The sequence below is a fragment of the Manis pentadactyla genome, chromosome 13 (assembly GCF_030020395.1).
Source record: "Manis pentadactyla isolate mManPen7 chromosome 13, mManPen7.hap1, whole genome shotgun sequence".
Lineage (NCBI taxonomy): Eukaryota > Metazoa > Chordata > Mammalia > Pholidota > Manidae > Manis > Manis pentadactyla.
In genome coordinates, this window is record NC_080031.1 from 57958928 (window position 1) to 57986236 (window position 27309).

Genomic DNA, 27309 nt, shown 5'->3' on the forward strand with positions numbered 1-27309 from the left:
TTCTGAATTCACTGGAGTTAAACGCTAATTGATGATCATAAATAAACTAATCATCAAGTGCTGCTATTTACCTCGAATCAAAGAGATCGTTTTTCTCCCATCAGATGGAATGAGACCTAAAACAAAAAATAACTTGAATTTTGAAAATAAAGTAAAAAATCAGGCATACCTCTCTTTGAACTGTGAAATATGTACCTGTCACATATGCTTATGTGTGTGTATAAGAAATATTTGGAAGGATATCCATTAAATTTAAAAGTGCCTCCCTTTAGCAGGGTGAGATTAGGTGAGGAAGATAACCTTTTCTTCCCACAACTCTGTATTGTTTGATTTGTTATAAGAAGCATGCCAAAATCTTAAGTGCATTTAAGAAGTAAAAATGGTTGTGAGAATATTTAGAAACATGGACAGTATCATGTGGTGAAAAAAAATCATAATGCAAAAATATGTATACTAGGCTTATAACCATATTCATATATCTTCAGGCAAGAGAAGCCTGGAAGGGAATACATTACCATGAAAATAGTTGTTCAAGTTCATTCATTCATCATTTATTCCACAAATGTTTGTTCAGCACCCACTATGGGCCCCACACTTGGCCCTGTCCTAGGCACCTGGGATACAGCAAATAATCAAACGGCCAAATATGCCTCCTCTCATGGAACTTTCATCCTAGCAGGCTGAGGCAGTACGTAATAAATGTTAGAAGTTGGTAAGTGAGGGGTATGGAAAAACTGGAGCAGGGTAAGAGCCTGGCAGTGCTGTGGGTGAGGGGGCAGGGTTAAATAGCTTGGTCAAGGAAGGCCTCACTTAGAAAGTGACACTTGAGAGGACTTGAAAGAGGTGAGGGAGTGTGTTATGCAAATATCTGGAATAGCTTTATAAGCAGAAAGAAAAGCCAGTGCAAAGGCCCTGAGGTGGGTTCAAGGAACAGCAATGAAGGCAGTGTGACTGAAACAGAGTAAGCAGTGGGGAGTAAGCCAATTTGTGATGAGCTCTGTAGGCTACTGTAAGGACTTCAGCTTTTTTTTCCAAGTGAACTGGGAAGACTTTGTGTGGTTTCAGGCAGGGAAATGCCAAGATTCCTCTGGCTGCTGTGTGGAGATTAGGCTCCTGGGAGAGGGGAAGTATAGCTAGAGACCTGACTGCTCAGGTGAGGGATGAAGGTGGCTGTGGGAATGCTAAGGTGTTGGATTCTAGATGGCTTAAAGGTGTATGATTTCTACATAGAGTGGATAGGGGATGTGAGAGGAGTCCGAGGATGTCTCCTGGGGTTTGAGCCTGAGTAAAATGAGGTGGAGCTGACATGAACTGAGAAAAACACTTGGGTGGAATGGGTCTGGGATTGAGGCAAAATCAGGAACTTATTTGTGGACCTCTTTTTCTGTTCGAGTGTAATTGCAATAAAAACTTTGTTTTAAGAATGTTTCTAATATGGTGATGACATCTTTCCAAATAAAAAAGTCATTTTAAGACTTTTGACCCAGCAACTGTTACATTCCCAGAACTGAAAACATGCAAGTTAGACACAGCTAATAATCTGGAGAAATCACGGGGATAGGAGACATTCCAGAGCTAGGTTCAAGTTTTCAAAAAGGATTAAAAAAAAAAAAAAGGCTGCAAATATTCTAGAATATGTCATGTCGGGGATGACATGTTAACTCCAAAAATTAGTAGTAGATGCTCCACTTGGATTCAGCTAGAGGTCAAGAGCACGTCAGACCAACATACTAGGAAAAAGCAACCAGATAAATTTTGGAACTCGGAAATCCAATGTCTGAAGGAGGGGAAAGGTTTCTTCAGATGGCACAGGTCTCCGGTGGCACACGGCACACGGCACGCGGCAGCGGCGGTACTGAGAGGCTCGCGTCCCGCCTCTAGCACGCTGGCCGCATAACCTCGGGCAGGTCCCCGAGGCTCCGGTGGCAGCCCTGGTCCCGACCTGTGGGCGCACAGCGAAAGGCGGGCCTGGGGGCGCCGAGAACTCTCACCCTTTTCTTGCTCTTTTCAGACCCGAGGAAGGTCCTGCCTGTGCAAGAGAAGCAGCGGGTAAAAGCACGCGACGACCAACGTTAAGACTTCCCTCTGGTACTCCTGCAGCGCTGTCAGCACAGGAACGGCAGACGCGGACCCTGATGCTCCCCGTACTTTCTCACCAGCTGCGAGGGGAAGGGTGCCCTGCCCCTATCACGCGGGTAGGTGCCGAGCGCTCTAACGGAGGGGAAGAGGTGGGGCTGCCCCGCGAGGCTCCGCCCCTACCTCGCGGCTTCTCGCCCCACCTCCTCTCGCCCAAGTCCCGCCCACCAGGCCGACCGAGCGTCAACGCTCGCGACGGACCGAGGCGCCGTGACGCATGCGCCAGACGTGACGCGCGCTTCGCCTCCGGGCAGCATTCTCTGCCCGCCCCTTCTTGCACGGAAACTGCTCTCGCTCCCAACTGGGTTCTCACCCAGACCCGGTCCTACCCGTACCCGACTTCAGTCCTGTGAACAGTGACTGTAGAACAACCCCAAGCCCCCCAGGCCCACGTCCCGTGCTCCCGGAGTGGCAGTGGTGATGGGCGGGGAGCGGCTAGAATAGGCGGGATGAGAGGAGGTGGCTGTTCCTCGGGTCACTTCCGGAGGGCGGGCGGAAGTGGCTGCGGTGGATGGTGGGAGGGGGAAAGGAGCGCGAGGGGAGGGCCTGGTCGCCAGGGGTTGGGGGGGGTGGGGCCTGGGCTGGCGGCGGGGACCGGGCCTGGGGCCGGGACTGCGACCCGGGGCGGGCCGCGGCTCCCTGCCGAGACCGGGCGGGATCCAGGTAACGACCGTGTCCCGATAGGGCTCGGGTCGCCGGGCGGTGGAGGGGCTGGGTTCGGAGACTCGGGAGGGTGGCGATGTCACTAGCCCTGTGAACACTGAGCACGGGATTCTGAAGAGAAGGGTGGGAGGAGTTAAATTCTTGACGAGGTGGGGGATCATGTGGGCGCCACGCCCCTACAGGAAGGAAGGGTGTGTGTGTGTAAACTTAGAAGGGAGGGGGCGACAGGGATAGGCTCCCCATCTGAGAAATTGGAACCCTGCTGAGCTATTGCTGGTGGGACTCAGGCCTCTAATTCCAGGAGAGCGCTCTCGGGAGTGGCCCCGGGAAGGAGTTTGACAGCGACTGGGAATTACATCCCTGGCACAGTGTTGGAAGCAGAGAGGGAGGTGAGGGTGAAGGGAAAGGAGCAATGCATGTGCAAGGTGCCCGCACCTGGGTCTGGAATGGATTTAGTTCAGTTTGGTAGAGCTGGGCAATTAAAACACTGAACATCCTGAGAAGCTTGGGAGATGTAGGGCGATTAGTGTGTGGCCGTAATAAGACAAGAGGACAGGAGGGTTAATTCTTTTCTGTATTTCTTGGAAAGCAGTCTGCCCACAGTCAGTGCGTTTGGTTACTTCTCTAGTGAGAATAGGTTCCTTTTCCCTGAAACATGTATATATGTACGTGTTGATACGGTGCCTGTGTTTTGAGGTGCAGTATGTGATTGCAGTGGGTACCTTGTATAACCTTGTGGAGTGTTCACAGAAGGGTTTTTGATACAAAACAAAGGTATCTAATTTAGGTAGGAAGGTTTCCTCTGAATCCATTGGGTTCATAATAGATTAGAGAGTGTCATAACGTTTAAATATTCCACAGGTTAACACAGAAATCAGCTGTTGGGGCCATGCCTGTTTTAAGACCTGTTTCGTCTCACAAACCCCAGCAGAAGACAGATGGGCCAGTCCTCGAAGTGGATGACTTCCCTTCCCTGAGCAAGAGATGGAATAGTACCTGGGATCTGCCCACCACTAGACTCTGGGCTTACTAAGCCAACTGAATGAAGGGATGTAACAGACCTGGGAGGGACACTGAAGCCTGCAGTGGGGGGGGAGGGGCCTGGACATAACCCTTCCCCCCCAGACTCCTCCCACTCGGAATCCACTCAGCCATGGACTCTGGACCTGGAAAGAGGAGAGAAGCTGCACTTTGGTGTATCTGATTTGGGATTCTCAGTTTTGGAAATGGTGTGCTGGATGGGGGTTTCATGATCTCCAGGGGAGCAATTGAGAGAAGAAAAGAAAGGTAAGGTTCCTGACTCTTTTCCCACTTTGGTGTCTTGCTGCTCCTGTGCAGAAAGTGTTGAGTGGGGCAAGTCTGGGAATGCTGCCATTCAGGAAATGCTGTGATGAGAACTCTTACCGTGATGGGTACACAGGAAGCTTCACCTCTCCTCTCTGTGGGGCTGTAGACTTGTTCCCAGCCTCTCCTTACCCAGGTGGGAGGGGTACTTTGTAAGGGATTGTGAGCAATGGCAATTGTGAAGTTAGGCCAAGGAGATTCATGCAAAGAATTTAAACCTCTGTAGGGAGGTTGGATTACATTACCTGTAAGGCCCTTTCCAACATGGAGATAATAGAATTCCAAGTCAGTATGGGCTAAACAGGACTCTGGAATGGATTACCTAGGCAGAGCAGGCTGCTATGTTTTGGGGAGCTAACTGAATAGAACTGCCTTGGGGTATGGGTAGGAGATGGTCCAGATAACCTCAAGTGTTCTCTCCTCCCCCTACCTGTAGAAGGGAACTTAGGCTGTGAAACCTCATGGAGACAGCAGATGAATACAACACAGGTTTGGTAATTGGTAGGATATTTGTGTTCTAACCCTGACTTTTCTTAGTCAGTATCCAACACTAGATGTGTGGGTTAAGCTTTGCTGTGTTCTCTTCACCTGAAAAATAGGGATAAATAACTTTCTAGGTTCCTCACAAGGTTGTTACAAGGAGCAAATGAAATGATAGATTCTGAATAGTATCTGGGGCTATGGCAAAAGCCTTGGATGTCCTTAGTTAAAAGCCTGCCTTCATCCCATTATTGGTAAACACTACCTGGGATCGTCAAGTGGTGAAAAAGTACACAGGTCCAAGGAAAATTTAGATTGAGGAATTCTGGACCTCAGGGCTCTCCAGTAAGTGTGGCAAGTGTGCCTCTTTGGGGTAGCAGATTAAAAAGGGATGAAAGAAAGTGTAAATTTCAAGGGCCGAGTGTCTGCAAAGGAGATGGCGCTCCATTTCTTGGAGTGAATGCAAGGCCTTACTTACTGGCCATGTCCTGGTATTCCCTCCTGCTCTTTAAGAAAGTTTTTTTCAGACTGCCATCTCTTAGCCCTTTATATTTTCACATGCTCTGGTCCCACTTGAAACAGACCTGTTCATAGTTACCCTCTCACTTCCTGCCCATACCTTCCTTGAACTCCCATTTACCTATGCCAAGATACCTGCCTTTCTCAGTGACAATAAACTACAGGAAGGAGAGGTGTTGGGAATTTTGATAGTGGGGCATGGTGGCTTGGGCGAGGGGACAGGAAGCTTGTCTGTGTAATACTAAATATTCATTGAGGGCTAGCTACTAATTAAGGTCATGTGCCAGCTGAAAATCATGTATTTATGACTTAGTTTCTGTTTTCCCCCTCCTTCCTTGCCTGAGTCCCCATAGATGGCTGGGCGGGCAGGCCTAGGCGGCGTCACTGGCCCTGAGCTCTTCCTTCTCTCATCTGATGCCTAGGATGGCCCCTTTGAGGCCAGGCTTCTACTTTAGAAGGTCTAAATTTCAGGGTGGGCATATCACCTCCCTCCAGCTTTGCCCAGCAAATTCCAGGTGCCAGGTCTCTGCTTAGGGCTGTGTGGTCCCAGAATGTCTCTGCTCATCCTACCTGGGAGGCCTGTTGAGTGCTTCCAAGCACTTGAAGTGCCACAGGGTTTTGCTGTATTTGCATAATATTTACATTATGTGAGGTGTTCTGGCTGTTGTGTTGTGTCAGCCTTCTGTCACCACATTGCTGAGGAAGAGGGAGCAGGAACTATCCCTCAGTGGTCTGATGTAAGAGGCGTTTGCAGAAGCCCCGGGCAGGAAGGGCTCTCCCGAATGTGGAGTGCCAGACACTGATTACCAGTGGGTGCTGGCTCCTTCTGCAGTCTGACCTGACAAGGGCCACTGGGATTCTGCTGCAGACCTTCAAGGAGGGGAAACCAGTGACCTGAGGGGAACTCAGACGGCCTCTCTGGTAAGATGTCTTCCTCAGAGTGAGCTAGAATTCCTGTCTCCTCTTCTTTCCACAGAAGGCACTAGTCCTGCTCTTTGCCTGACCCTTCTGCAAAACAGTCCTCAGGACAGCCCTCAGCCGCCTCCCGGGCACCAGGATGCTCAGGTCACTTAGCCAGGAGCAGTGATAGACTTAACCAAATGCTGTATGTGTGTTTTACCAGAATTTATTTATACCCTTTTCTTCCAAAAGGAATTACATGTGACTGACCAAAAGTTCCACTTCACTGACAGTGCCCACTGATCACTGTGTTCATTTCTCTCTTCTTTGATCTTAATGAGCTGAGTGTCTTAGTCTTCATGGGGAGTAGGGGTGTTGGGAGGAAGGGAGGGGGGAAATAGACACATTGATTTAAAACTTTACTTCTACTGATGGTTTCAAGCCAAGATCTGTCTTAAGTTCAGAGCATGAATTCTTTCCAAATTGTAAAAAATTTCAGGGTATTTTAGGCATGGTTCACAGGAGGGCAGTTTCCCAGAACTGTTTTCACTTCTTTTTCCATCTCTCTCTAGTCCTGTTTGGGAGGTCGGGGGGGTGGATGGGGGGGCAGGATGTAGTTTTGCCTCTTCTGATTCTCCTTTATCCTGTGACCAGATCTTCCCATTTCCTGTAATTTTCGCATAATACAATTCCAGAATGAAGGCACCTGGTTCCTTGTTTCTGCTCTTCTTCTCCGGTAATCCTTCCCCATAAAACCTCCATCAAAAGCCTCTTTGCTCAGGTCAGTTTGGCGCTCATCACCCTGGCTACTTGCCTTTCAGACCGAATGTTTTCCTTGTTTCCGTACAGGAATTCAGCCCATCCCAATTCTCTAACCAGGCCCTTTCTTGGGACAGTCCTCTTGCAGTTGGGGAATTTCTACTCTTCGATCTTCTCTTGAGCCTTGGAATTTAAACAAAGGACTGTCTGTAGTCATCGGGTTATGGTGCACAAACAATCCTTCTGTCCTGTTTCCCACTGAACTTCCCTAAATGGAGGATTATCTTTAGAAGTGGGAATCTGACATCTCACAGGCGGTTGATCTCTCTACCTTTCAGCATCCTGCTGTGTCCTTTGTCCTGGAGGGTGATTTTAGCTATTGGTATCTGGGGTCCACAAACCAGTGTGTCCAAAATCAGCTCTGTTGGAGATCTTGGACACGGACACACAGTCGGTCCAGCTTCACTGAGGTATGTTAGCTCTTCTCTCACTCCGCTCCTTCAGGGCCAGGCTCTAACTGCTTCAACTGGGATTTCCCTGCAGCCCCACTGTGCCTGTCATGCTGGACGCAGCCATCTCAGAGCATTTGCACTCAGATGCATGAGGGGAGGCAATGAGTGCCAGCTTTGGAAGCAAGAATAGGTGGGTGTTAAATCTGGCTATGTACCTCACTTGGTCTTGTAACCTTCAGCCAGTTGGCACTTATCCTGAACCTCATACTCCTCATCTGTAGAGCAGGATGACAATTCATACGCTGCAGAGCTGCTGGGAAGGTCCAGCATGAGGAGGCCTCTGTGCAGTTTGGTTTACCTCCTAACCTCCTTGCTGGAGCCTCTACACTTTTGTTTTTTGAAACCCAGCATGATTCCTGGTTTCATGTAAAAACAAGTTAGTGAGCAAAGTCAGTAACCACACACCACAAAGTTCCGGCCTGCTGTGTGCCCTGGAACACAGAGAAGGGAAGTGGATGGGGGAGGATCTGGTGCCTGTGGAGTGGGTGTAGGGCTGGCCTTGAACTCAGTTCTCAGGGAAGTCGTCTGCAGGAGCATCAAGTAGTTCTTAGCTCCCCACCATGATTTCCCAAGGTCAGCTACGGACATCTAGGCTTTTCTAAGGCACTCCCACATCCCCTTTCAGGTGGCTACCACCCAGTCTTGTGATTGACCCTTTCCTCCTTGCATCTGAGGATTCTACCCTGGGGACAAGTTTGTCTGTTTTACTCAGAACTAACAGCTCTCATTCCCCACCCCAACGGAAAAAAAGAGAAGAAACAACTGCCGGTCCTCCTGGGCTTTGGGCAGCAGGTGTTTCCTCCCTGGCTTCCCTTCTGGCACCTGCTTCCTGTGCTCACATCTCCCTGCACCCTGTGGCCCCTCTATTGCCCCCGACTTCTCCCACTTGGAAGGCAGCGGCAGGGGGTTAGAGAACTGGCCCCCACACCCTTGGTCTTGGGTTTGGTGAGCATGCTACCGGGCTGCCTAGCCTTCTCAGGCAGGGCTGTGCCCTCAACTCCAGAGCCTCTGAGCCCCGGGGCTGGGAGGAGGAGATGCCGCTAGCAGTCTAACTGGAGGGGGTTGAGGGCGTTGATGGGGTCGGACGTCGATCCATGGAATTGAGGTTAGGGCAAGGTAGGGCCGATGGTAACAGCTGCCTGCACAGTGCCTCCCGAAGTTCGGAGAACTTGGATTGACCAGGCGGCGGGTAACGAAGAGCCGGGCGGAGGAGGCCGGCCCGGGAAGCTGCGTCGGGCGAGGGGGCGGCCGCCCCGCCCCTCGGCCCGGCCCGCCCTCCCCGGGGATGGGCCACGTTGCCCGCCCGGCGGGCTGGCCCCGGCGCGCCGTAGAAAGGGCCGGCCAGGAGGAAGGCGCCGGCTGCTGTGCGAGCGCCTGGAACGCGCCCGGGCACCAGCCTCGCTCCCCGCGCCCGGGGCGGGCCAAGTCCAGGGCCGGGAAGTTGGCAGGACCTGGTGAGTCGGGCCCGGGGCCGCCGGCGCCCGTCACTTATGGAGTTGTCCCCGGGAGGCGATGGAGGTCCGGCTGGGGAGGCCCCGCGGGAGCGGAGGGGGCGCTCCGGGGGCGTCGGGCCCCGGCCTGGGAAGCTGCCCCTTCAGAGCCCTCGGTGTCGCCCAACAGCCCCGGCGCCCGTGGATCCCAGAGAGCCCGGGTCCCGGCCGCGCGCCCCTCCCGACCCGGGAAGTCCAGCTCATCGTTCCGCCCTAGGAATCCCGGGCCTCCAGCTGTTGGAGGAGGGCGGTTGTGAAACTCGGCCGCAGGGCGGCCGTGGGTGCGGGGCCGGAGAGGGTTTGGGGAGCAGCACTGGGAGGTGGCCTTTCCCCCAAACCCTCCCCAGCGTCCTTTCTACAGTCACCAGGGTTTTTTTTTTCCTCCAGTCCTACGGACGAATTGACTGAAGGTAGAAATACGGAAATTGGCAAGAAACTTTTTCCTACCTGTTTGCTAACGTGTGTGAAGTAGGAGGCTCCTGCGACATGCAGGGGCCCTCTTACAAACTCCGGAGGAGAGGGGCTGTGGCCCACTGGTCTGTCTCCACTAAACGGAAGCCTGGGCATGAGGCTCCATCTTAACCCTTGCCCCTGTGGCCTGTTTAATTAGTCTTTGCTTTAGAACATCACTGACTCTGATGTCCAGCTTTATTTTCTGTTATTTATAATATTTTCAGACCATGTAGCCTTTTCTCTTAGATGCTCACATACCCTGCGGTCTGCTTCCCCATCCTGAATCACCCCTCCCCTGCCGATTATGGGAGGCCACTGAGCTCCCCTGGATGCCTGCTTCAGCATCCTTTTTTTTCAGGGTTAGAAAGCTCTGTGGTATGTCTCATCGCAGGGGCATATATAACAGGATAAACCCATTTCGTGTTTGGGAGATTGCTGTCATTGTCACTAACTTTTTATCATCAGAGACCAGGGCCTTGGAAATATCCCAGATCCACCCTTCCCCTGCTCAGATGAGGTACGCAAGACGCAAGTGGTTGAAGTGACTTGCTCAGGGTTACCTGGTTTCCCAGGCCTTCGTGCTTTTCTGCTACACTAACATCAGACTTCCCTTCATTCTTCTCCAGGATGAATAACCTGCATCCCTTCCCTCCTAGGGCTTATTCTCTGAGCCCTTGAATTTAGTTTGTCCTCTCTGACCCCCTTTCAGTTCATCAATCCCATGGCTCATGGTTGATGCTGTCTCTCAGCTGGGAACTTAGCGGGGGTTGTCACCTGGAATACCTGTAGGTGTCCTATCCATGTGGCCTGGGCTTCCTCTTACCTTGATGGCTGGTTTCCAAGAGCAGGCATCTCATGTGGAAACTGTATTGCCTTTCATGAAAGAGTCATATTGTTGCTTCCTCTGTTGTAGTCATAGATCAAAAAGTGGGAACATGGGCCCCACCTGCCCCACCTCTGGAGGGAGGAGTAGTAGTGTCAACTGAAAGAAGAGCATGTGGGATGCAATGTGTGGTGGTCATGTTTGGAAATTGTAACCCTTCACTCTCATGCTGCTGGCTTGGTCTTCCTTCTCCCAGATTAGGCAATAATGCAAGCCGCCCTCCATCTAGCCACTTGCACTTCACACATGTGCTAAGCACTGTGATAGGCTTAGAGGTCACAGAACCTCTTTCCTGAGGAGTAAGGTGAGAACCCAGAAACACAGCCACTTTTTCAGTTGCAGTGTGGAGAGAGCATGGTAGGAGTGCACTCGTGCAAGGGCCTGGCGCTGCCTGGGGTGTGACAGAAAGACTCTCCTGAACTGGGCTCTAAAGGATGTGGGAGCTCTTTGGGGTCAGGTTCTGTGGGCAGTTTTTAGGATGAGGGACCAGCGGGACCAGACTCAGCAGCATATGCTGTACCTACTGGTAGAAGTCAGTATGCAAATGTACCCACTGGTCGAAGTCAGTAGCCTGCTGAGATGAGTGTAGAGTTCATGGGGTTAGTGCCTGGAGGTGAGGCTAGAAAAGAGGTTTGCCCATGTCTCATAATGATAAGTGTGAGTTTTGTCCTGTGGGCAGCGGCAGCCTATGATGGTTTTTAAGGCAGGTATTGTTGTGAGCAGGTGTGCACTTTAGGAAGGATTCTCTGTTGCTGTTGGGAAAGTTGCTTAGAGGGAAGTGAGATTACTGATAGGTAGACCTGCTAAGAAGGTACTCAAGAGGTCAGGCTTAAAGCAATATTTCATAATAGGGAAAGAGAGTTCAGGTTAAAGGGTTTGAGAGTTTGAAATGGGAAATTGGCAGTGAATGAGTATAACTGTCTCTTCCATTTTCATAATTCTAAAATTCTTGGGGTTGAATGTGTTTCAGAATTCAGAATTTTTTGGATTTTAAAAAGATGATGTGGTGCATTTATCATGTAGGGTGAGGCCTGGAGCAGCATACTGTCCCCAGTGTGTTTATTTCTGTAGCAAAATGTATGAAGAGTCACACTAAGCAGGATAAATAAAGACTAAATAGTTTCACATTAGATCAGATCAGATTTTGCCAAATGAGGTTAGATCAGGTTTTACTGCCAAGTAAGTACAGAAAACTTCCATTTTTCTCAGCTTTTTGGACTTGGGAATTGCAGTTCAGGGATTGTAGGTGAGTGACATCCACACAGAAGCCACTTTTTAAGTTACAGGCAAATCTGCTTAATGTCAGGGACCCTATCAGCTTGGCAGTCCTGGGGGAGCCATTCCCTGTCTACGAGTAGCTTGGAGCTGGGGGGACTTGGCAGACAGTGAGCAAGAGGTTGCCCTGGTGCTGATAGTTGTGAAGGGGAGGTGGACCTCATATGGTCCAGAGGCATCAGGGAAGGTGTCCAGGCCGAGACGTGAGTCAGAGCCCACCTGGTGAAGAGAGGGAAGAGCAGACCAGGCACACAGGCACATGCAAAGTCCCTGGGGCAGACTTGGATGTTTGGAGCCCAGAATAATCTAGTACAGTGAGGCAGAGAGAGCCAGAGAGAGAGGGGACACGTGAGAGACTGGCTGACATTATGTGGTCACACACGCTGGGCACTGTACTTGTCTTACCCAATTCTCACAGCAACCCTGTGAGGTATTCTATAATGGTTTCCATATTAGAGGTGAGAAATTGACTTTCAAAGATGTTAAAATATAACATGGGTTGATGCTAGGCTTTGCCCTGGGCTGTTGACTCAACCTTGTTGCTGTGAACCCTCCTGATGAAAGGGCTCAGAGCACCACTTCCTGCCCGACTGTGTGGACCCTCCTGGTCAAAGCTTGGCCTTCTGGGCTTTCTCTTAGGGCACAGCATGTGAGGGTGGGGTGCACAAGCTTGTGTATGCACACACCACTGACTTCCAGAGTGGAAGGTCCTGCGCTGGAGAATACGTGGAAAAGCCACAGGACTTGGCACCAGGCTCTGGATGAGTCTGTGTAGAGAAGCTGTGGGCTCTGGGAATAAGTGTGTCCTGTTCTGTGGTAAGAGGAGCAAGTTGTTTGAGAACTTAGAGGAAAGGTTCATGGGCTGAAGAACTTAGCCTGAGGGCTAATGTGGAGGCCTGGGCTGAACTGGGGCTGCTGTTTCCTGTGGGTCATGCAGCCCCTCAAGACATATACTTTCTCTAAGAATCCTTTCCTGAGAGGCTGAGAAAACTGCTTTGATGTTCAGAGCTTAGAGGGTTGGTGGGGAGGTCTCCTAATCCTAATGTCTGGAGAGGAGTGACTGAAGGATGTCCTTGAGGCTTTGACACCCGGCTGGGAGCTTGCCTGTCTGAGATGGCTTACTGAGAGGTCAGGGACACGCATGATCCTCTAGCCGTCTATCCACCTCTGTGGGTGAAGTTTCCTCTCTCTTCCTCTCCTCATCCCTTTAACCTAAATACTTTTCCTGCCCAGTCATTTGGGAGGCAGGAAGTTGGGGGATAGGGAATCAAGGGCAGGAGATTGAAGGAAAAGTTGCAACATTGTTGATCACATCCTGAGGGGCAGTGAGGAAGAAACTGGAAATCTGTGTGTCTCTCTTCTAGGAAACTGATTGGCACTGTGAGCACTGATAAAATGGAATTTAATGACAGTAAAACAAACAGACTTGAAGTTTCTGAGAAGTCTGGTTCTGTGGAGTTACGGGGGCAGACGGCTTCTAGGAGGAAGACAGGTGGTGGTGCTGGGAGGGGAGTCTCCCCCTGAGGGAGACAGAATGCCAGTCCCTTTAGAGACTCTCCAGCATCAGCCCTTTGATCCTTTGATGTTGAGCTTCTGGCTTGAGAGCCCAGGAGTGTAGAGATGAGATTTAGTTGATATTAGAGAACTGGGCTATGAGGCAGAGGGTAACTAGCAGAGCAGCTGGCCCAAGAAGGTACATCCCTGGAGCTTTGGGGTGTGAAGGGTGGAGACCAGAGGCAGGAAGGCCAGGGAGAGTCTCGTCAGGATTGGCAGTTGTCTGGGAACTGGAGGGTGTGTAGATCCTTTCAAGTAATGGGGTCTGAGAGACTGAGGGACTTGTCTTGGTGGGACTGTGCCTCTTCTGGATGGATGTGTGTCCCCCCCACCCCCCACCCCCGTTTCCCAGGGGCTGGCAGACAGCAGGTGTGTGATGCAGGGCATTGAGTCGTGGAGAGGGAAGGACAAAGGGATTGCCTCAGCTCCTCTTACTGATGTGTGCAGCTGCAGCCATATTGGGTGAAGCTAGTCAGAGCTGTGGGCCATGTACCTAAATTTGATTTTAAGAAACTATTTGGAAATAACTGCAAACTTACAGAAAAGTTTCAAGAATAAGAATGGTACAAGACACTCAGTCCCTTTACTCAGATTCACCTATTAACATTTTGCTCCATTTGCTGTCTCTTTTTATGTGTATAATATGTAATATATGGTCTTTTTGTTCTCAGTCACGTCATCTATCACGGCCCTCTACGTCTAATGCTTAAAAGTGCGTATTACCTAAAAATTGGGATATTCTTTTACATTACCACAGTACAGCTGTCAGTCAACACTGGTAATTTAATCGATCTTCTATATTCCAGTTTTGTCATTTGTCCCAATAATGTCTTTAAAAAAAAGTTTTATTGAGGTTTAATTACATAGAGTAAATTGCACATATTTAAAATATACAATTTGATAAGTTTGGACATATTTATACACCCATGAAACTATCACTCCAGTCAAGATAATAAACATATCCACCTCCCCCCCAGGTTTCCTAGTCTCCCTTTGTAATTCCTCTCCTGCTGTCCTCAGTGCTCCCAACCCAGGCAACCACTGATCTGCCTTCTGCCACTATAGGTTAACTTCGTATTTTCTGGAGATTCATATAAGTGGAATCATAGTGTATGTGGTCTTTTTTGGGTCTTTCAGACTTGCATAATTATTTTGAGATTCATCTGTGTGTTGTATGTATCAGTAATTTTTTCGTCTTTATTCCTGAGTATTATTATTACATTGTACAGGTAAACAGCAATTTGTGTATCTATATCTCCCTGTTGATATGCCTTTTGTTTGTTTCCAGTTTTTGGCAGTTATGAATAAAGCTGCTATAAACATTCAGTGCAGGTTTTCGTATCTTTTCATTTCTCTTGGGTATATATCTAGGAGTGGACTTGCTGGGATATATGCTAACTGTTCAGTATTTTAACTGAACTGTCGAAGTTCTATAAAAGGCCTTTTGTTCCATACCTCACACCATATACAAAAATTAACTCAAAATGAATCAACCTAAATGTAAGACCTAAAACTAATGTAAATCTAAAAATGAAAATATAGGGGAAGATCTTTGTGACTTCAGCAAAGATTTCTTAGATACCGTGCCAAAAGCATGATCCATAAAATGAAAAATCCTGAAAACAAACATCAAAAACTTTTCTTCAGCTGACACTGTTACAAGAATAGAAATGTTTGAATTTTTGCCAATCTGATGGCTGAGAAATGTTATCTTAGTATAGTTTTAATTTTTATTTTTCTTATAAGTGGAATTGAACATCTTTTTATATGTGTAAAAAGACCATTTTCATATCTTTTTTGTGAGTTGCCCTTGTCTTTTAGACAAGCAGTTTTGGCATTTTCTCCCCTCAATTTTTAAAAAATTCTTTATCTATCAGGATATTGGCTTTTTATTTGTATTGTATGTTGCAAAAATTCTTCCCTGGTTTGTTGTCTTTTGACTCAGCTTATGGTGTTTTTAGCCATGCAAATGTGTTTTATTATTGCATCTGGATTTTAAGTCATATTTAGAAAGCCTTTCCTTGTACCCAGGTGAAGGAAGAATTGACCCATGTTTTCTTCTAGCACTAAAAGTTTTATTTTTATATCTTGATCTCTAATCCACTTGGAAATTACTCTTGTATATGGATCTAAAATAAAATTTTATTTTATTTTTCCAAATGGCTATATAGGTGTTATAACACAGTAAGACCATTTTTGCCCCAGTAGTTCTAAATATCACCTTTACTGGACATGAAATTTCTAAGTGTATTTGGGTCTGTTTCTGGAATTAATTCTTCTTTGGGTGATCTGTTTGTTTACATACTAGCACCACACAGTGTTAATTATAAAGGCATTGTGTTAGGTAGTATTTTAATACCTGGTATAGCCAGTCACTTTTCACAGCTTGTTTTCACTATTTTCCTATATACTCTTGTATGTTTATCTTTTCAGCTGGACTTTAGCCTCAGTTTCTCTAGTCCAATGAAAAAGTATTTTACTGAGATTATTGGTAATGAGTGCCCTTCCCAAGAACATGGGATATTTAAGTTGTCTTTTATGTTTTTTAGGAATTACAGGTTCATGTAGGTTTTACGTATTTCATGTTGTTTTTCCTAAATATTCATTTTTATAGCTACTGAAAGTAATGTTTTGTCATCCATTATTTATTCTATTGAGTTGTTATTTGTCAGTATGAAGCCTATTGATTTTTTTATTATTTTTTTATTTTGGTATCATTAATATAAATCACATGAGCAACATTGTTGTTACTAGATTCCCCCCATTATCAAGTCCCCACCACATACCCCATTACAGTTACTGTCCATCAGCATAGTAAGATGCTATAGGGTCACTACTTGTCTTCTCTGTGCTATACTGCCTTCCCTGTTATGGTATGTGTGCTAATTGTAATGAAGCCTATTGATTTTTACATGTTAATTTCTATATGCTGCTACCTTGCTCAGTACTTTATTTGGGTTTGTTTTATCATTAATTCTCTTACAGTTTTCCAGACATGTTCTCACAGAGTCAGCTAATAGAGACATTTTTGCTTCTATTCCACTTCTGCCTTTAATTGTGTTCTGTAGTCCAATTGCATGGGCCCATCCCTCCAACAGAATGTTAACTAGTCATGCAGTTTATGGGTGGCTTGACTTTGCCCTGATCTTCACGGGAATACCTCTGTACTTACCTATTAGTTAAGGTGCTGGCTTTAGCTCTGAGGTGTAATATTTGAGTTTTTAAATCTGCAATTTTGGGGCCGTTTGATTTGAGCAATGGGAGGTAGTTGGTCTCAGCTCCACTCTTCCCCTAAGCTCTGGATCGAAGATGGGAATGAAATCTGAGGTAAGAAAGGGAGTAGGGGTTCCTTTGCTCCCTGCCGTCCACCAACATCACTGTCTACTTATCCCTCAAATATACTGCTTTTCTGAGGACTAATGAGCTCATTTTGGAGCGGGGGAGCATGTTACCCCAATCCTGTTCTCCCATGCAGATAGACCTTCCACGTTAGCGTACTGCACAGCGCTTTTCTGAGAGGGCCCTGGAGTCAACAAGGTCCTGGCCTCCCACCTACCTCACATTTTGGCCTGTTCCTGGGACCGCAGCTCCACCCTCCTCCCAACTGTTCCACCGCAGGGCAATGCCTTTGTGATGAGGGTTGGTTTTCTCTCTCCTCTCCCTAGGTGCATGGCTGCTTCCTAACCCGAAGCCCAGAGGAGGCATTCTTTGCGCGGTGGGGAGTGAGCCAGGCAAGCGAGGGCAGCCTCGGCCCCACCCCTGCCCGCCTCCCCCGTGGGGGCCAGGATGCTGAAGAAGCAGTCTGCAGGGCTTGTGCTGTGGGGCGCCATCCTCTTCGTGGCCTGGAACGCCCTGCTGCTGCTCTTCTTCTGGACGCGCCCGGCGCCCGGCAGGCTGCCTTCCGACGGCGCTCTCTCTGACGACCCCGCCGGCCTCACCCGCGAGGTGATCCGCCTGGCCCAGGACGCCGAGGTGGAGCTGGAGCGGCAGCGGGGGCTGTTGCAGCAGATCAGAGAGCACCATGCGCGCTGGAGCCAGCGGCGGCGGGTGCCCTCTGCGGTCACACCCGTCCCGCCGCGCGTGTCCGCGCCCTCGCCGCCCGCGGTGATCCCCATCCTGGTCATCGCCTGCGACCGCAGCACCGTGCGGCGCTGCCTGGACAAGCTGCTGCATTACCGGCCCTCGGCCGAGCTCTTCCCCATCATCGTAAGCCAGGACTGCGGGCACGAGGAGACGGCGCAGGTCATCGCCTCCTACGGCAGCGCCGTTACGCACATCCGGCAGCCGGACCTGAGCGCCATCGCCGTGCAGCCCGATCACCGCAAGTTCCAGGGCTACTACAAGATCGCGCGCCACTACCGCTGGGCGCTGGGCCAGGTCTTCCACAAGTTCAGGTTCCCCGCCGCCGTGGTGGTGGAGGACGACCTGGAGGTGGCGCCCGACTTCTTCGAGTACTTTCAGGCCACCTACCCGCTGCTGCGCGCCGACCCGTCCCTCTGGTGCGTGTCGGCCTGGAACGACAACGGAAAGGAGCAGATGGTGGACGCGAGCAAACCCGAGCTGCTCTACCGCACGGACTTCTTCCCGGGCCTCGGCTGGCTGCTGCTGGCCGAGCTCTGGGCTGAACTGGAGCCCAAGTGGCCCAAGGCGTTCTGGGACGACTGGATGCGGCGGCCGGAGCAGCGGCAGGGCCGCGCCTGCGTGCGCCCCGAGGTCTCCCGAACCATGACCTTCGGCCGCAAGGGCGTGAGCCACGGCCAGTTTTTCGACCAGCACCTCAAGTTCATCAAGCTTAACCAGCACTTTGTGCCCTTCACGCATCTAGACCTGTCGTACCTGCGGCGGGAGGCCTACGACCGGGATTTCCTGGCCCGCGTCTACACCGCCCCTCTGCTGCAGGTGGAGAAAGTGAGGACCAGTGAGCGGAATGAGCTGGGGGAGGTGCGGGTGCAGTACACGGGCAGGGACAGCTTCAAGGCCTTCGCCAAAGCGCTGGGAGTCATGGACGACCTCAAGTCCGGAGTCCCCAGGGCCGGCTACCGTGGCATCGTCAGCTTCCTGTTCCGTGGCCGCCGCGTGCACCTGGCCCCGCCGCAGACCTGGGACGGCTACGATCCCAGCTGGAATTAGCCGCGCCGCCTGTGCCTGCTGGCCGCGTTCTGCCGTGTGTTGGACCGAGACCGGACGCAGCCCCTGGGCTGCATCCTCCTCTGTGTTTCTTTCCTGAGTCCATTTAACTTTTTCTTTTCTTTTCTTTTTTGGAGTGGCATTCGAGTGCACAGATGATCAAGTGAGGGTTATTCTCCCGTTTTCAAGGGAGTCAAATTAGGGGAACCTTACAGGGGTATATTGGGGGGAATTAAGCAGGAAACTACTGTGTGGTAGGGAGAGACTTGGGCTTGTTGGGGCCACAAACCTGCATGTTCCAGGCTGACTCCCGGGGTGTCTGCAGAAAGGTTGGCAACTTAAGCTCTCTTGACCAGGCCTCTCCCTGTCTCGGTTCTTCCAGCCAGGGCATGAGCCCCCCCGCCTGTGTGTGCCGCGCATCCCCACATTCCCCCACTTGGAGGTGGGGCAGGGTTCTGTGAGAAGAGAAGGTATCTGGCCAAAATGAGACTAACCGGAGGGGTTTCATTATCAGGGTCTGGCAGGGGACCTTAGGCCCTCAGGGCTGCTGCCTCCTGCCGTGTTTTTCTTCCTCCCTTTCCTTAACCCTAACCTCGCACCTCTTACCCAGCAGCCTAGCCTTTGTGATTCTAAGATGACTAGTTGAAGGGGAAGAGCAAGACTTCTCTTCAGCTTATCCCTGGCAGTGGGGGGAGGCCTTGGTGTGCTGGGGCACACCTCGTTCATCCTGCCTCAAAGAAACAGGCTCTGTCCCCTTTTCCCATCCTTTTAAAATATGGATCCTTTCTCCGTTGCTCTAGGAGGGTTTCATGCTGGCGTGGGGAAGGGAGCTTAGATCCTTGAGCCTCTTTTCCCCTCAGGTTTTGTGCACAGGCTCCTCCCCGAGGGGTGTGGCTTCAGGCGGCACTCTCAGGGCGAGGCAGAGCAGCAGACAGGGTGGCCCTGGCCCCACTTCTCTCCCCCAAGCATTCCCAGGTTCCCTCAGATGAGGATGCAGATGGTGGGCATTGGAGAGCAATGTGTGTGTGTGTGTGTTTCTGGCCTGACCTCAGTTCATGCAAGAAAGTTGAAGCTACAAAATTATTTTCAAAAATAAAGTAAAGGCTGAATTGTCTGAAAAACACTGTATATGTATGTGTTCTGGAAAAGGAGGTGGAGGCTTGAAGAAGGGGCTGGACAGCAAGAGAAGAGGATCCCTTGAAGGAAGGGAAGCAGATGACCAGGAGATGGGTCAGGAAAGAGGCACAGGAGAGCTGAGGAGGGCCCAGGGTGCAAGAAAGGCCAGGCGTGGAGATGGAGAGGGTCCAAGGCCATACTCCCCACAGCCGATCTCCAGAGGTGGGCTATGCGGCCTCCCGTGGGCTTGGCCTTGCCCCCGAGCCTGAAGGCCTGGTCTGAGAACAGGGCGGGCGGGCCTCGCCTCGTTGGGCGCAGTGTGTGCGGGGTGCCCCTCTCGTGGCGCAGGCGGCGCTTTCCGGGTATCCTCCAGGACCTGCCACCGAGCTCCGGGATAGCCAGGTAAGCTCTGGGAGTGGCACGGAGAGCCCTGACCCCGACCCTAGAGAGAATGCCTTTTACCCCTGCCACCCAAAGCACACAACTGGCAACCATTTCCTCGAACCATTTACCCACCACATGTAACATTCTGAGAGTTTCTGTTCAGTTTTTTTTCTCTTTAATGCTGCTTGTGACCCACCAACATCATTTCATTAGTGAGGTGGCTTGTTGACAGAAACCATTCCAGAGCTAAACCAGATGGGTGAGCTGTGTGTGGGGGGAGTGGGGTCACCTGGGCACTGAGGGAGCAGCTCCTGCCTACCTTCTGGGCTCAGGAATGCTGTGTACAAAGGGAACCAGTGTCAGACATTAATTTTAACCTTTTAGATTTTTGTAGAGCACATCTTCCCACATGCTCTTAGATGGATTGTTTATTTGGGGCGGGGGAGATGGTCATTAACCCTGATTTGCACATAGGGAAATAGGCCGACTGACACTGGGTCCCCCTTGACACAGCTGAGCCAGGTGACTGTGTTCTCAGACTCCCTCTTAGCATTAAATTTATTTGACAATTGCTTACTAAATGCATGGTTCTGAATGCTCCACCATTAACGTTAACTCATTTGAGTACTCATGGGTGGTAAGTACAGCTCTTGTTTTACAGGCAAGAAAACAGGAACATAGAGGTTACCTTACCCAAGGTCACACACCCAGGTAGGGGGAGCCTGGGTTTGAATGGGAGCCCATGGTGTTAACCACTACCTAATAGCTGGACAGTTCCCTTTCTGCCTTCCTTCAAGGCCACCTCCTCAGCCTACTTGGTACTGTGGTCTCTTCTTCCTCAAGCTCCAGGGTGGTGGGTGGGTCTGGATGTCCAGCCAAACGGCAGGCAGTCTGTGCAGGGTGGCAGGGGCAGCCCTCCCCACGAGATCACAAAGGAAGAGCCTCTCTCTCAAGATACAGGCTGTCTTCTCAAGTTTCTCCTGAAGGGACAGGCACTTTCTGGGGTCTCTGTGTCCTGTTTGGCTTCCTTTTGATGTGAATCCCCAGAAGGACATCCTCCGGTGTGGTTCATGTGTGCATGCCTACCACCCTTAAGAGCTGTCATCCTGCAGATAACCAAGCAAGCAGAAATACTATGGAAAAGCATGCGGTCATTAAATACTGCAGAACTTGAGTTCCCTCACTGAAACAGCTGGGGACTGGCACAGCCCAGGCAGGTTGTAAGTCCCCAAGGATGGAGGGTCTGTCTGTATGGCGCCTGGGGTTGCAGCTGTTTACGGAAGCCTCTCTGGAACAGGGTGTGCTGGTGGGCCCAGCCATGGCTTCGGCCCGCGCACCACTCCTCCGCCTTGGCCCCGACACTTCCGCCCCTGCCTGAGATTCACAGCCCTTCCTCCACTTCCTGACATCCTCTCACTTCTGGTTCTCCAGAATCGCTGATTCTGCCTTTTACCACGAGTCCTCCCAGTACAAGTCTCTTGGCCTTTGCCCTAAATAACAAAACCTCAGCTGAGTACATTTTAAAGATTTAATTGGCTTTATTAAATGATTCATGCATGAGCCCATCCATCCCAGCCCATCTAGCAAGTAGAAAGGAGTTCCAAGGGTTACAGAAAGGGAAAGGTTTTTAAAGGCAGGGCAGGGGAGTCATAAACAAAAACGATTATTTTGGGCAAGGTCACCTCCCTTTGAGGGACAAAAGGGTCTTATTAGATGGATTACTTCACCAGTACTGACCAGGAAATTCCAGACTGACTGGTTAAGATTACATTCCTGGTGGGGGATTGAAATTGCAACTAGGTTTGGTATCAAGCCCCCTCTTTGGTTATGTGGACTTAGCACAAGTGACTCCATTTTGAGCCTGTTGTTTCTTCATAACACCCTCCTCTGTTTTCTGGGTCATTCTGGTAGAATCTCATTTGTGAGGTGAGTCACCCCCAGTGTGGACAAATGTGCCAGGTGGCATCTCTGGCCAGGACTGAGGGGTTAGAGGCTGGGGACCTAGGGGCCTGGCAGTGGGCTAGGAGCCAAGGGGTCAGTATTTAGTGTTAGATACAATGCCCTTTTAAAGTGAAAGGTGTCATTATTTCTGTTTCTCATTACAAAATCAATTCATGTTCATTTTAGGAAGTCAGAAGGCAGATAATATAATAAAAACATCCACATTTCCATATTCCACCTCACCCCTATTTCTACCCATCGGGTTTCTTTTTCACATAGATAGATAGATAGATAAAGCATTTATCAGATAAAACCCATAAAGTTACACATTTATTTAGCTTTATATGTTAAACATATATGTCCTATATATTGTTTTATCACCATGTCAATTATTCACCTTCACCATAATTTTAGTCGTTTACCCTTTTTCTTAAGTGTCTTAGACAAACATGGGATTTCAGGCTTCCTGACAGGATTTCCTTAGAAGTCAGTCAGTTTGCCTCCCACCAACATAAAAACATTTTCCTCCTTAAATATTTTCGGGAGTATATGCCTCACATCTATTTTGGACCCTCTGCCTACTGATTCCAACATTGGGCCTTTGAACCTCCATCTGTTCTCGTCTAACCTGGACAGTCAGGAGCACTTGTGCAACAGACAGCAGGGCCTTTGCTGGGTGGGGGGGAGGCGGTGCACATCTGTCCTGATGCTGAGACCAGGTCTGGTCGCTGAGGTCCTACTGTGAGCTGGCCTGGCTCCTGATCAGCTATTGTCCTGCCAGTGGCAGAGACAACAGTGCTACCCTCGGGTGAGTGTGAGGCTAATATTAACCAGTAAGGATAAAAGCAGCAGTCCAAGTCCTGGAGGACTGTCTTCTGTGCTCTCCCTTCCTGGTTTCGCCCTTGATTCTCCCCACCCCCGTGTTCCCCTCTGCACGTATCTGGACCTCACAGGGCAGGAGCAGCCTAGACTTAGGGAGAAGGAGTGGACAGTACTGAGCTCTGGTACCCTTTCCCCCACAGCCTACCCAGGCTAATTTGAAATCTGGCTCTTTATTCTGAAATGATAAGACTGTCCGATTAGATTCAGCTGTGAACAGAAAACCCAAATCACTGTGCCTCACGTGAAAGCTGGATGGTATAGGGCTGGCATGGTGGTGCCCATGTCTTTCTCTCACCCTCCTTATCAGGAGACTTACATCCTAGATGTCACTCCTTGGCCGGGTGGCCATCGCACTCACGCAGGAAGAAAGGACAGGGAGAAGGGCAAAGGGTAGATGCTGGCTGCCGGTGCTCCTTTCTTGGAAGCTCACAAATAGTGTGTAACAGCTCCTGGCCAGACCCAGATTGCACGGATACACTGTTCTGCAGAGAGACGGGAAAAAGGAGCTGTTCAGTGTAATCAAATGAACAATCCCTCTTACTAAGGAAGAAAGCAGCAATTGTTTAGGAAGCCCTGGGGATGTCCGCCACCCCCAGGGTCTGGAAGACCCAGGAACACTTGAGAAGCGGCAGGGAGGAGGAGAGGGTAGGATGATGGGGAGGTTCCGAGGACTGCATCGGATCCTTGACGTGGAGAGGGCAGCTTTTGAGCCTCCTGCAGGCCTAACGCCAGTGGACTGCGTGAGAAGCATGTCCCACCGTGCTCAAGGGGGCTTTCCCAGGGTCATACATGATGACTGAAATTCTTAAAAGGTCACATAGCCCCAGAAATCCTGATTGACAAGGGAGCAGATTATTTTTCCTTGTTGAATATTTTCAGGAGTGTACACCTCACATCCTTCCTGGACCCTGCCTGCTGGTTCCATTGCTATGGGGGGCCCTGCAGGAAATGTCATGGGACCTGGTACCCTTCTGATTGATCCCCACCCAGTGTGATTATTCCTTTTGCTCTTTCTAAGGGAAGAAGAGGGATTTACATTCTCACGACCATTGCCTAAACCAGGAGATGCGCTGTATACCTGTATTCAAGGCAGAAGACCTTTATCTGACAAGAGCATCAGTCTGGCAGCTGGACCATATAGGCCCAAAGTGATCACAGCCTAAACAAGATGGTTTATTTCTCGTTCGCTCTGAAGTCCGGGTTGGGTGGTGGTTCAGGGCTGCTGCTGAAGGTCCACATGCACCAGGGACTCAGTCCAGCATCCTGCCTTCCTACAGCTTTAACACATGGCTCCCAGCTCCTGCTGAAGATGGTGCCTTGGCTCTGAAAGGAGGAAGAGGGAAGGAGAGGGCAAGCCCTTTGTTTTTTGAATGAAACGCAGAATTTGCACGTATCACCTTCCGCCACCTCCCACTCACCACGACTTGGTGGTGCTCCCCTAGTCAGGGGAGACTGGGAGATGGGGTGGTAGCCACAACTGCAGCTAAAACTTCATAACAGGTAAGAGTAGGAGGAGGAACCGCTTCGGGAGGAGGCGGTTCCCTGCCCAGGGCAAGCTCCCTATGAATTCCAGGAGACTGAAGGAAGGCAAGAGCAGTAAGTTGGAGATGAAAGGGTTTATTCTCACGGTTCTGAACCTTGTTCTGAACCTGTCGCGCTCTCTGGCACTACTCGGGACCCCCTCACTCTCGCTCCCGAGCTCCCAGCTTGCTCACTCTCTCTGGCCATTTTCCCCATGAAAGATTAGCCTTCCTTGGGTGTGAGCAATATGGCAAAACTTATCAAAACCTCTCCTTGGAGACAATATTTGCTTATTTTTCAAACTTTCTATTTAGCAAAAGGGAGAAGCCCCTGAGGACCCCAAATGGAGTAGGTGAGGGGTGATGGGGCCTCACCAGGGTCCCCAGTGCCTCCCCTAGGAAGACAGACAGGAGCAGCATGCTGAGGGACCAGCCTCATGAAGCTGTGCAGTGGGAGTGAGGTCAAGTCATGAAAGGTACCCTGCTTCTGTCTCGTTTGCTGGGCTGTTCAGGCTGGGAGCCCTGAGCTGTGTGGAGCGGCCATGTAAGGTCTGGCAGCCGTGCGCCCTGCTGCGGAGGGCACAGCCCTGTGAGGGAGCTGTGTTGCCTACCCATCCGGGAGCCTTTGGACATCTGCAGCCTGGCTGACATCTAGCTGCACCTGCCCGGGACACCCCAAGTTATACTGGCCCATTCCTGAGCTTATGACCTCCAAATAGTGAGCAAAGTAAAATGGCTGTTTTATGAGGCTAAGTTTTGAGGTAATTTGTTAACTGATAATAGTACCCGGTATTCTCAGGTGTAGTGTTCCATCACTGAAATCTTAGAAGAGTTTATGTAACCAGAGGAAAATGTTTAAACAAATACTTTGAGAATAGGAATTTTTAAGCATTTATGCCTCAACACCCAAGGGCGAGGATGTTGTTATCTAGAAGACTGGTTCAATTATTTAGGTAGTAATGATCTTTGAATGAATGGATGTGCATATCTTTTTTTTCTTCCAAATTTTTATTATGAAAATTCTCAAACCTGTAGAAAAGTTTAAAGATCATACCAAAAGCCTCCTTCCACTGAGAGGATACAACAATTGCTATTTTGCTATGTGACAAATATATATAATTTTCTGTACCGTTTGACAGAAAGCTGCTGAATGAATATTTTATTTTCATATAATCTCTTTGATCATATAAGTAATTACACTCATTGTATAACTGTAAAATGTAGGAGAACAAAAAGAAAAACTTAAAAATCAGCCACTTTCCAAAATAAACTCTTCTATATCTGAAAACAAGTAAACAAAAACAAAACAAAAACAAAGGAAAATAAAGTTCATCCATAACTGTCTTGATTGTTGGTTTGCAGAGCAAGTTTCTGAACCGAATTGATCTTCATTGGGCAGGGATGCCCCCTACTGGCTGTTGAGTGAATTGTCAGGTAGTGGGATTTTCATTTACAGTCTCTTCCAGAATTGATTCCTTAGACTCCTTACTTACCGGTGAATCAAGAAAGCTGAGTTTCTGAAACCTAAGAACATGCTTGGGGATCTTTATAAAAATTTTTTTAATTAAGGTATTATTGATATACACTCTTATGAAGGTATCACATGAAAAAACAATGTGGTTACTACATTTACCCATATTATCAAGTCCCCACCCATACCCCATTGCAGTCTTTAATTGTCCATCAGTGTAGTAAGATGCCACAGATTCACTATGTGCCTTCTCTGTGCTACACTGTTTTCCCCGTGACTCCTCACACCATTTGTACTAAACATAATACCCCTCAATCCCCTTCTCCCTCCCTCCCCACCCACCCTCCCACACCCCTCCCCTTTAGTAACCACTAGACCCTTCTTGGAGTCTCAGAGGCTGCTGCTGTTTTGTTCCTTCAGTTTTACTTCATTGTTATACTCCACAAATGAGGGAAATCATTTGGCACTTGTCTTTCTACACCTGGCTTATTTCACTGAGCATAGTATCCTCCAACTCCATTCATGTTGTTGCAAATGGTAGGATTTGTTTCTTTCTTATGGCTGAATAGTATTCCATTGTGTATATGTACCACCTCTTCTTTATCCATTCATCTACTGATGGACACTTAGGTTGCTTCCATTTCTTGGCTATTGTAAATAGTGCTGCAATAAACATAGGGGTGCAGATGTCTTTTTAAATCTTTTTAAATTCTTTGGGTAAATTCCAAGGAGTGGGATTCTCACGTCAAACGGTATTTCTATTTTTAGTTTTTTGAGGAACCTCCATATTGCCTTCCACAAAGGTTGAGCTAGCTTACATTCCCACCAGCAGTGTAGGAGAGTTCCCCTTTCTCCGCATCCTCACGAGCATTTGTTGTTCTTAGTCTTTTCGATGCTGGCTGGCTATCCTAACTGGTGTGAGGTGATATCTCATTGTGGTTTTAATTTGCATTTCCCTGATGATTAGTGATGTGGAGCATCTTTTCATGTGTCTGTTGGCCATCTGAATTTATTCTTTGGAGAACTGTCTCTTCATATCCTCTTCCGATTTCTTAATCGGGTTATTTGCTTTTTGAGTGTTGAGGCATGTGAGTTCTTTATATATTTTGGATGTTAACCCCTTGTCAGATATGTCATTTATGAATATATTCTCCCATACTGTAGGATGCCTTTTTGTTCTGTTGATGGTGTCCTTTGCTGTACAGAAACTTTTTAGTTTGATGTAGTCACATGAGTTCATTTTTGCTTTTGTTTCCCTTGCTCGAGGAGATGCATTCAGGAACAAGTTGCTCATGCTTATACTCAGGAGATTTTTGCCTATGTTGTCTTCTAAGAGTTTTATGGTTTCTGGGGGATCATGGGGAGAACAGTGTAGCACGGAGAAGGCACATAGTGACTCTGTGGCATCTTGCTGCACTGATGGACAGTGACTGCATTGGGGTATGTGTGGGAACTTGATAATATGGGTGAATGTAGTAACCACATTGTTTTTTCACGTGAAACCTTTGTAAGAGTGTATATCAATAATACCTTAATAAAAAATTTAAAAAAAAGAGTTTTATGGTTTCATGACTTACATTCAGGCCTTTGATCCATTTCGAGTTTACTTTTGTGTATGGGGTTAAACAATAATCCAGTTTCATTGTCTTGCATGTAGCTGCCCAGTTTTGCCAACACCAGTTGTTGAAGAGGCTGTCATATCTCCATTGTATGTCCATAGATCCTTTATCGTATATTAATTGACCACATTTATATCAAGGCTCTCTAGTCTGATCCATTGGTGTATTGTTCTGTTCTTGTGCCAGTACCAAATTGTCTTGATTACTGTGGCTTTGTAGTAGAGCTTGAAGTTGGGGAGCTTAATCCCACCAGCTTTATTCTTCCCTATCAGGATTGTTTT

General features: G+C 49.0%; 1 protein-coding gene and 1 long non-coding RNA gene across 5 annotated transcripts; one reads left to right on the forward strand and one right to left on the reverse strand.

Moving 5' to 3' along the window:
* Positions 1–728: 728 nt before the first annotated feature.
* Positions 729–2674, reverse strand: LOC118923798 (uncharacterized). Its single transcript, XR_005029334.2, has 2 exons — positions 2338–2674; positions 729–2029 (listed from the first exon to the last, which is right to left on the reverse strand). It is a non-coding gene; the product is annotated as an uncharacterized LOC118923798 (long non-coding RNA).
* Positions 2660–25286, forward strand: MGAT1 (alpha-1,3-mannosyl-glycoprotein 2-beta-N-acetylglucosaminyltransferase). 4 transcript variants are annotated; one of them, XM_036907979.2, is made up of 5 exons: positions 2660–2799; positions 3661–4086; positions 16634–19613; positions 20257–20306; positions 23442–25286. In XM_036907979.2, exon 3 carries the CDS (start codon positions 16755–16757, stop codon positions 18096–18098), a length of 1344 nt encoding a protein of 447 aa, XP_036763874.1. In that variant the 5' UTR covers positions 2660–2799; positions 3661–4086; positions 16634–16754; the 3' UTR covers positions 18099–19613; positions 20257–20306; positions 23442–25286. The 4 variants fall into 4 exon arrangements, with proteins under 4 accessions (XP_036763874.1, XP_036763875.1, XP_057347138.1 ...); XM_036907980.2 differs by lacking the exon at positions 2660–2799 and adding an exon at positions 3050–3188; XM_057491155.1 differs by lacking the exons at positions 2660–2799; positions 3661–4086 and adding an exon at positions 8581–8767.
* The last annotated feature ends 2023 nt before the right edge of the window (positions 25287–27309 follow it).

Excerpts from the sequence above, each read along its gene's own strand:
- MGAT1 (XM_036907979.2), top strand. The coding sequence starts at position 16,755 with ATGCTGAAGAAGCAGTCTGCAGGGCTTGTGCTGTGGGGCGCCATCCTC.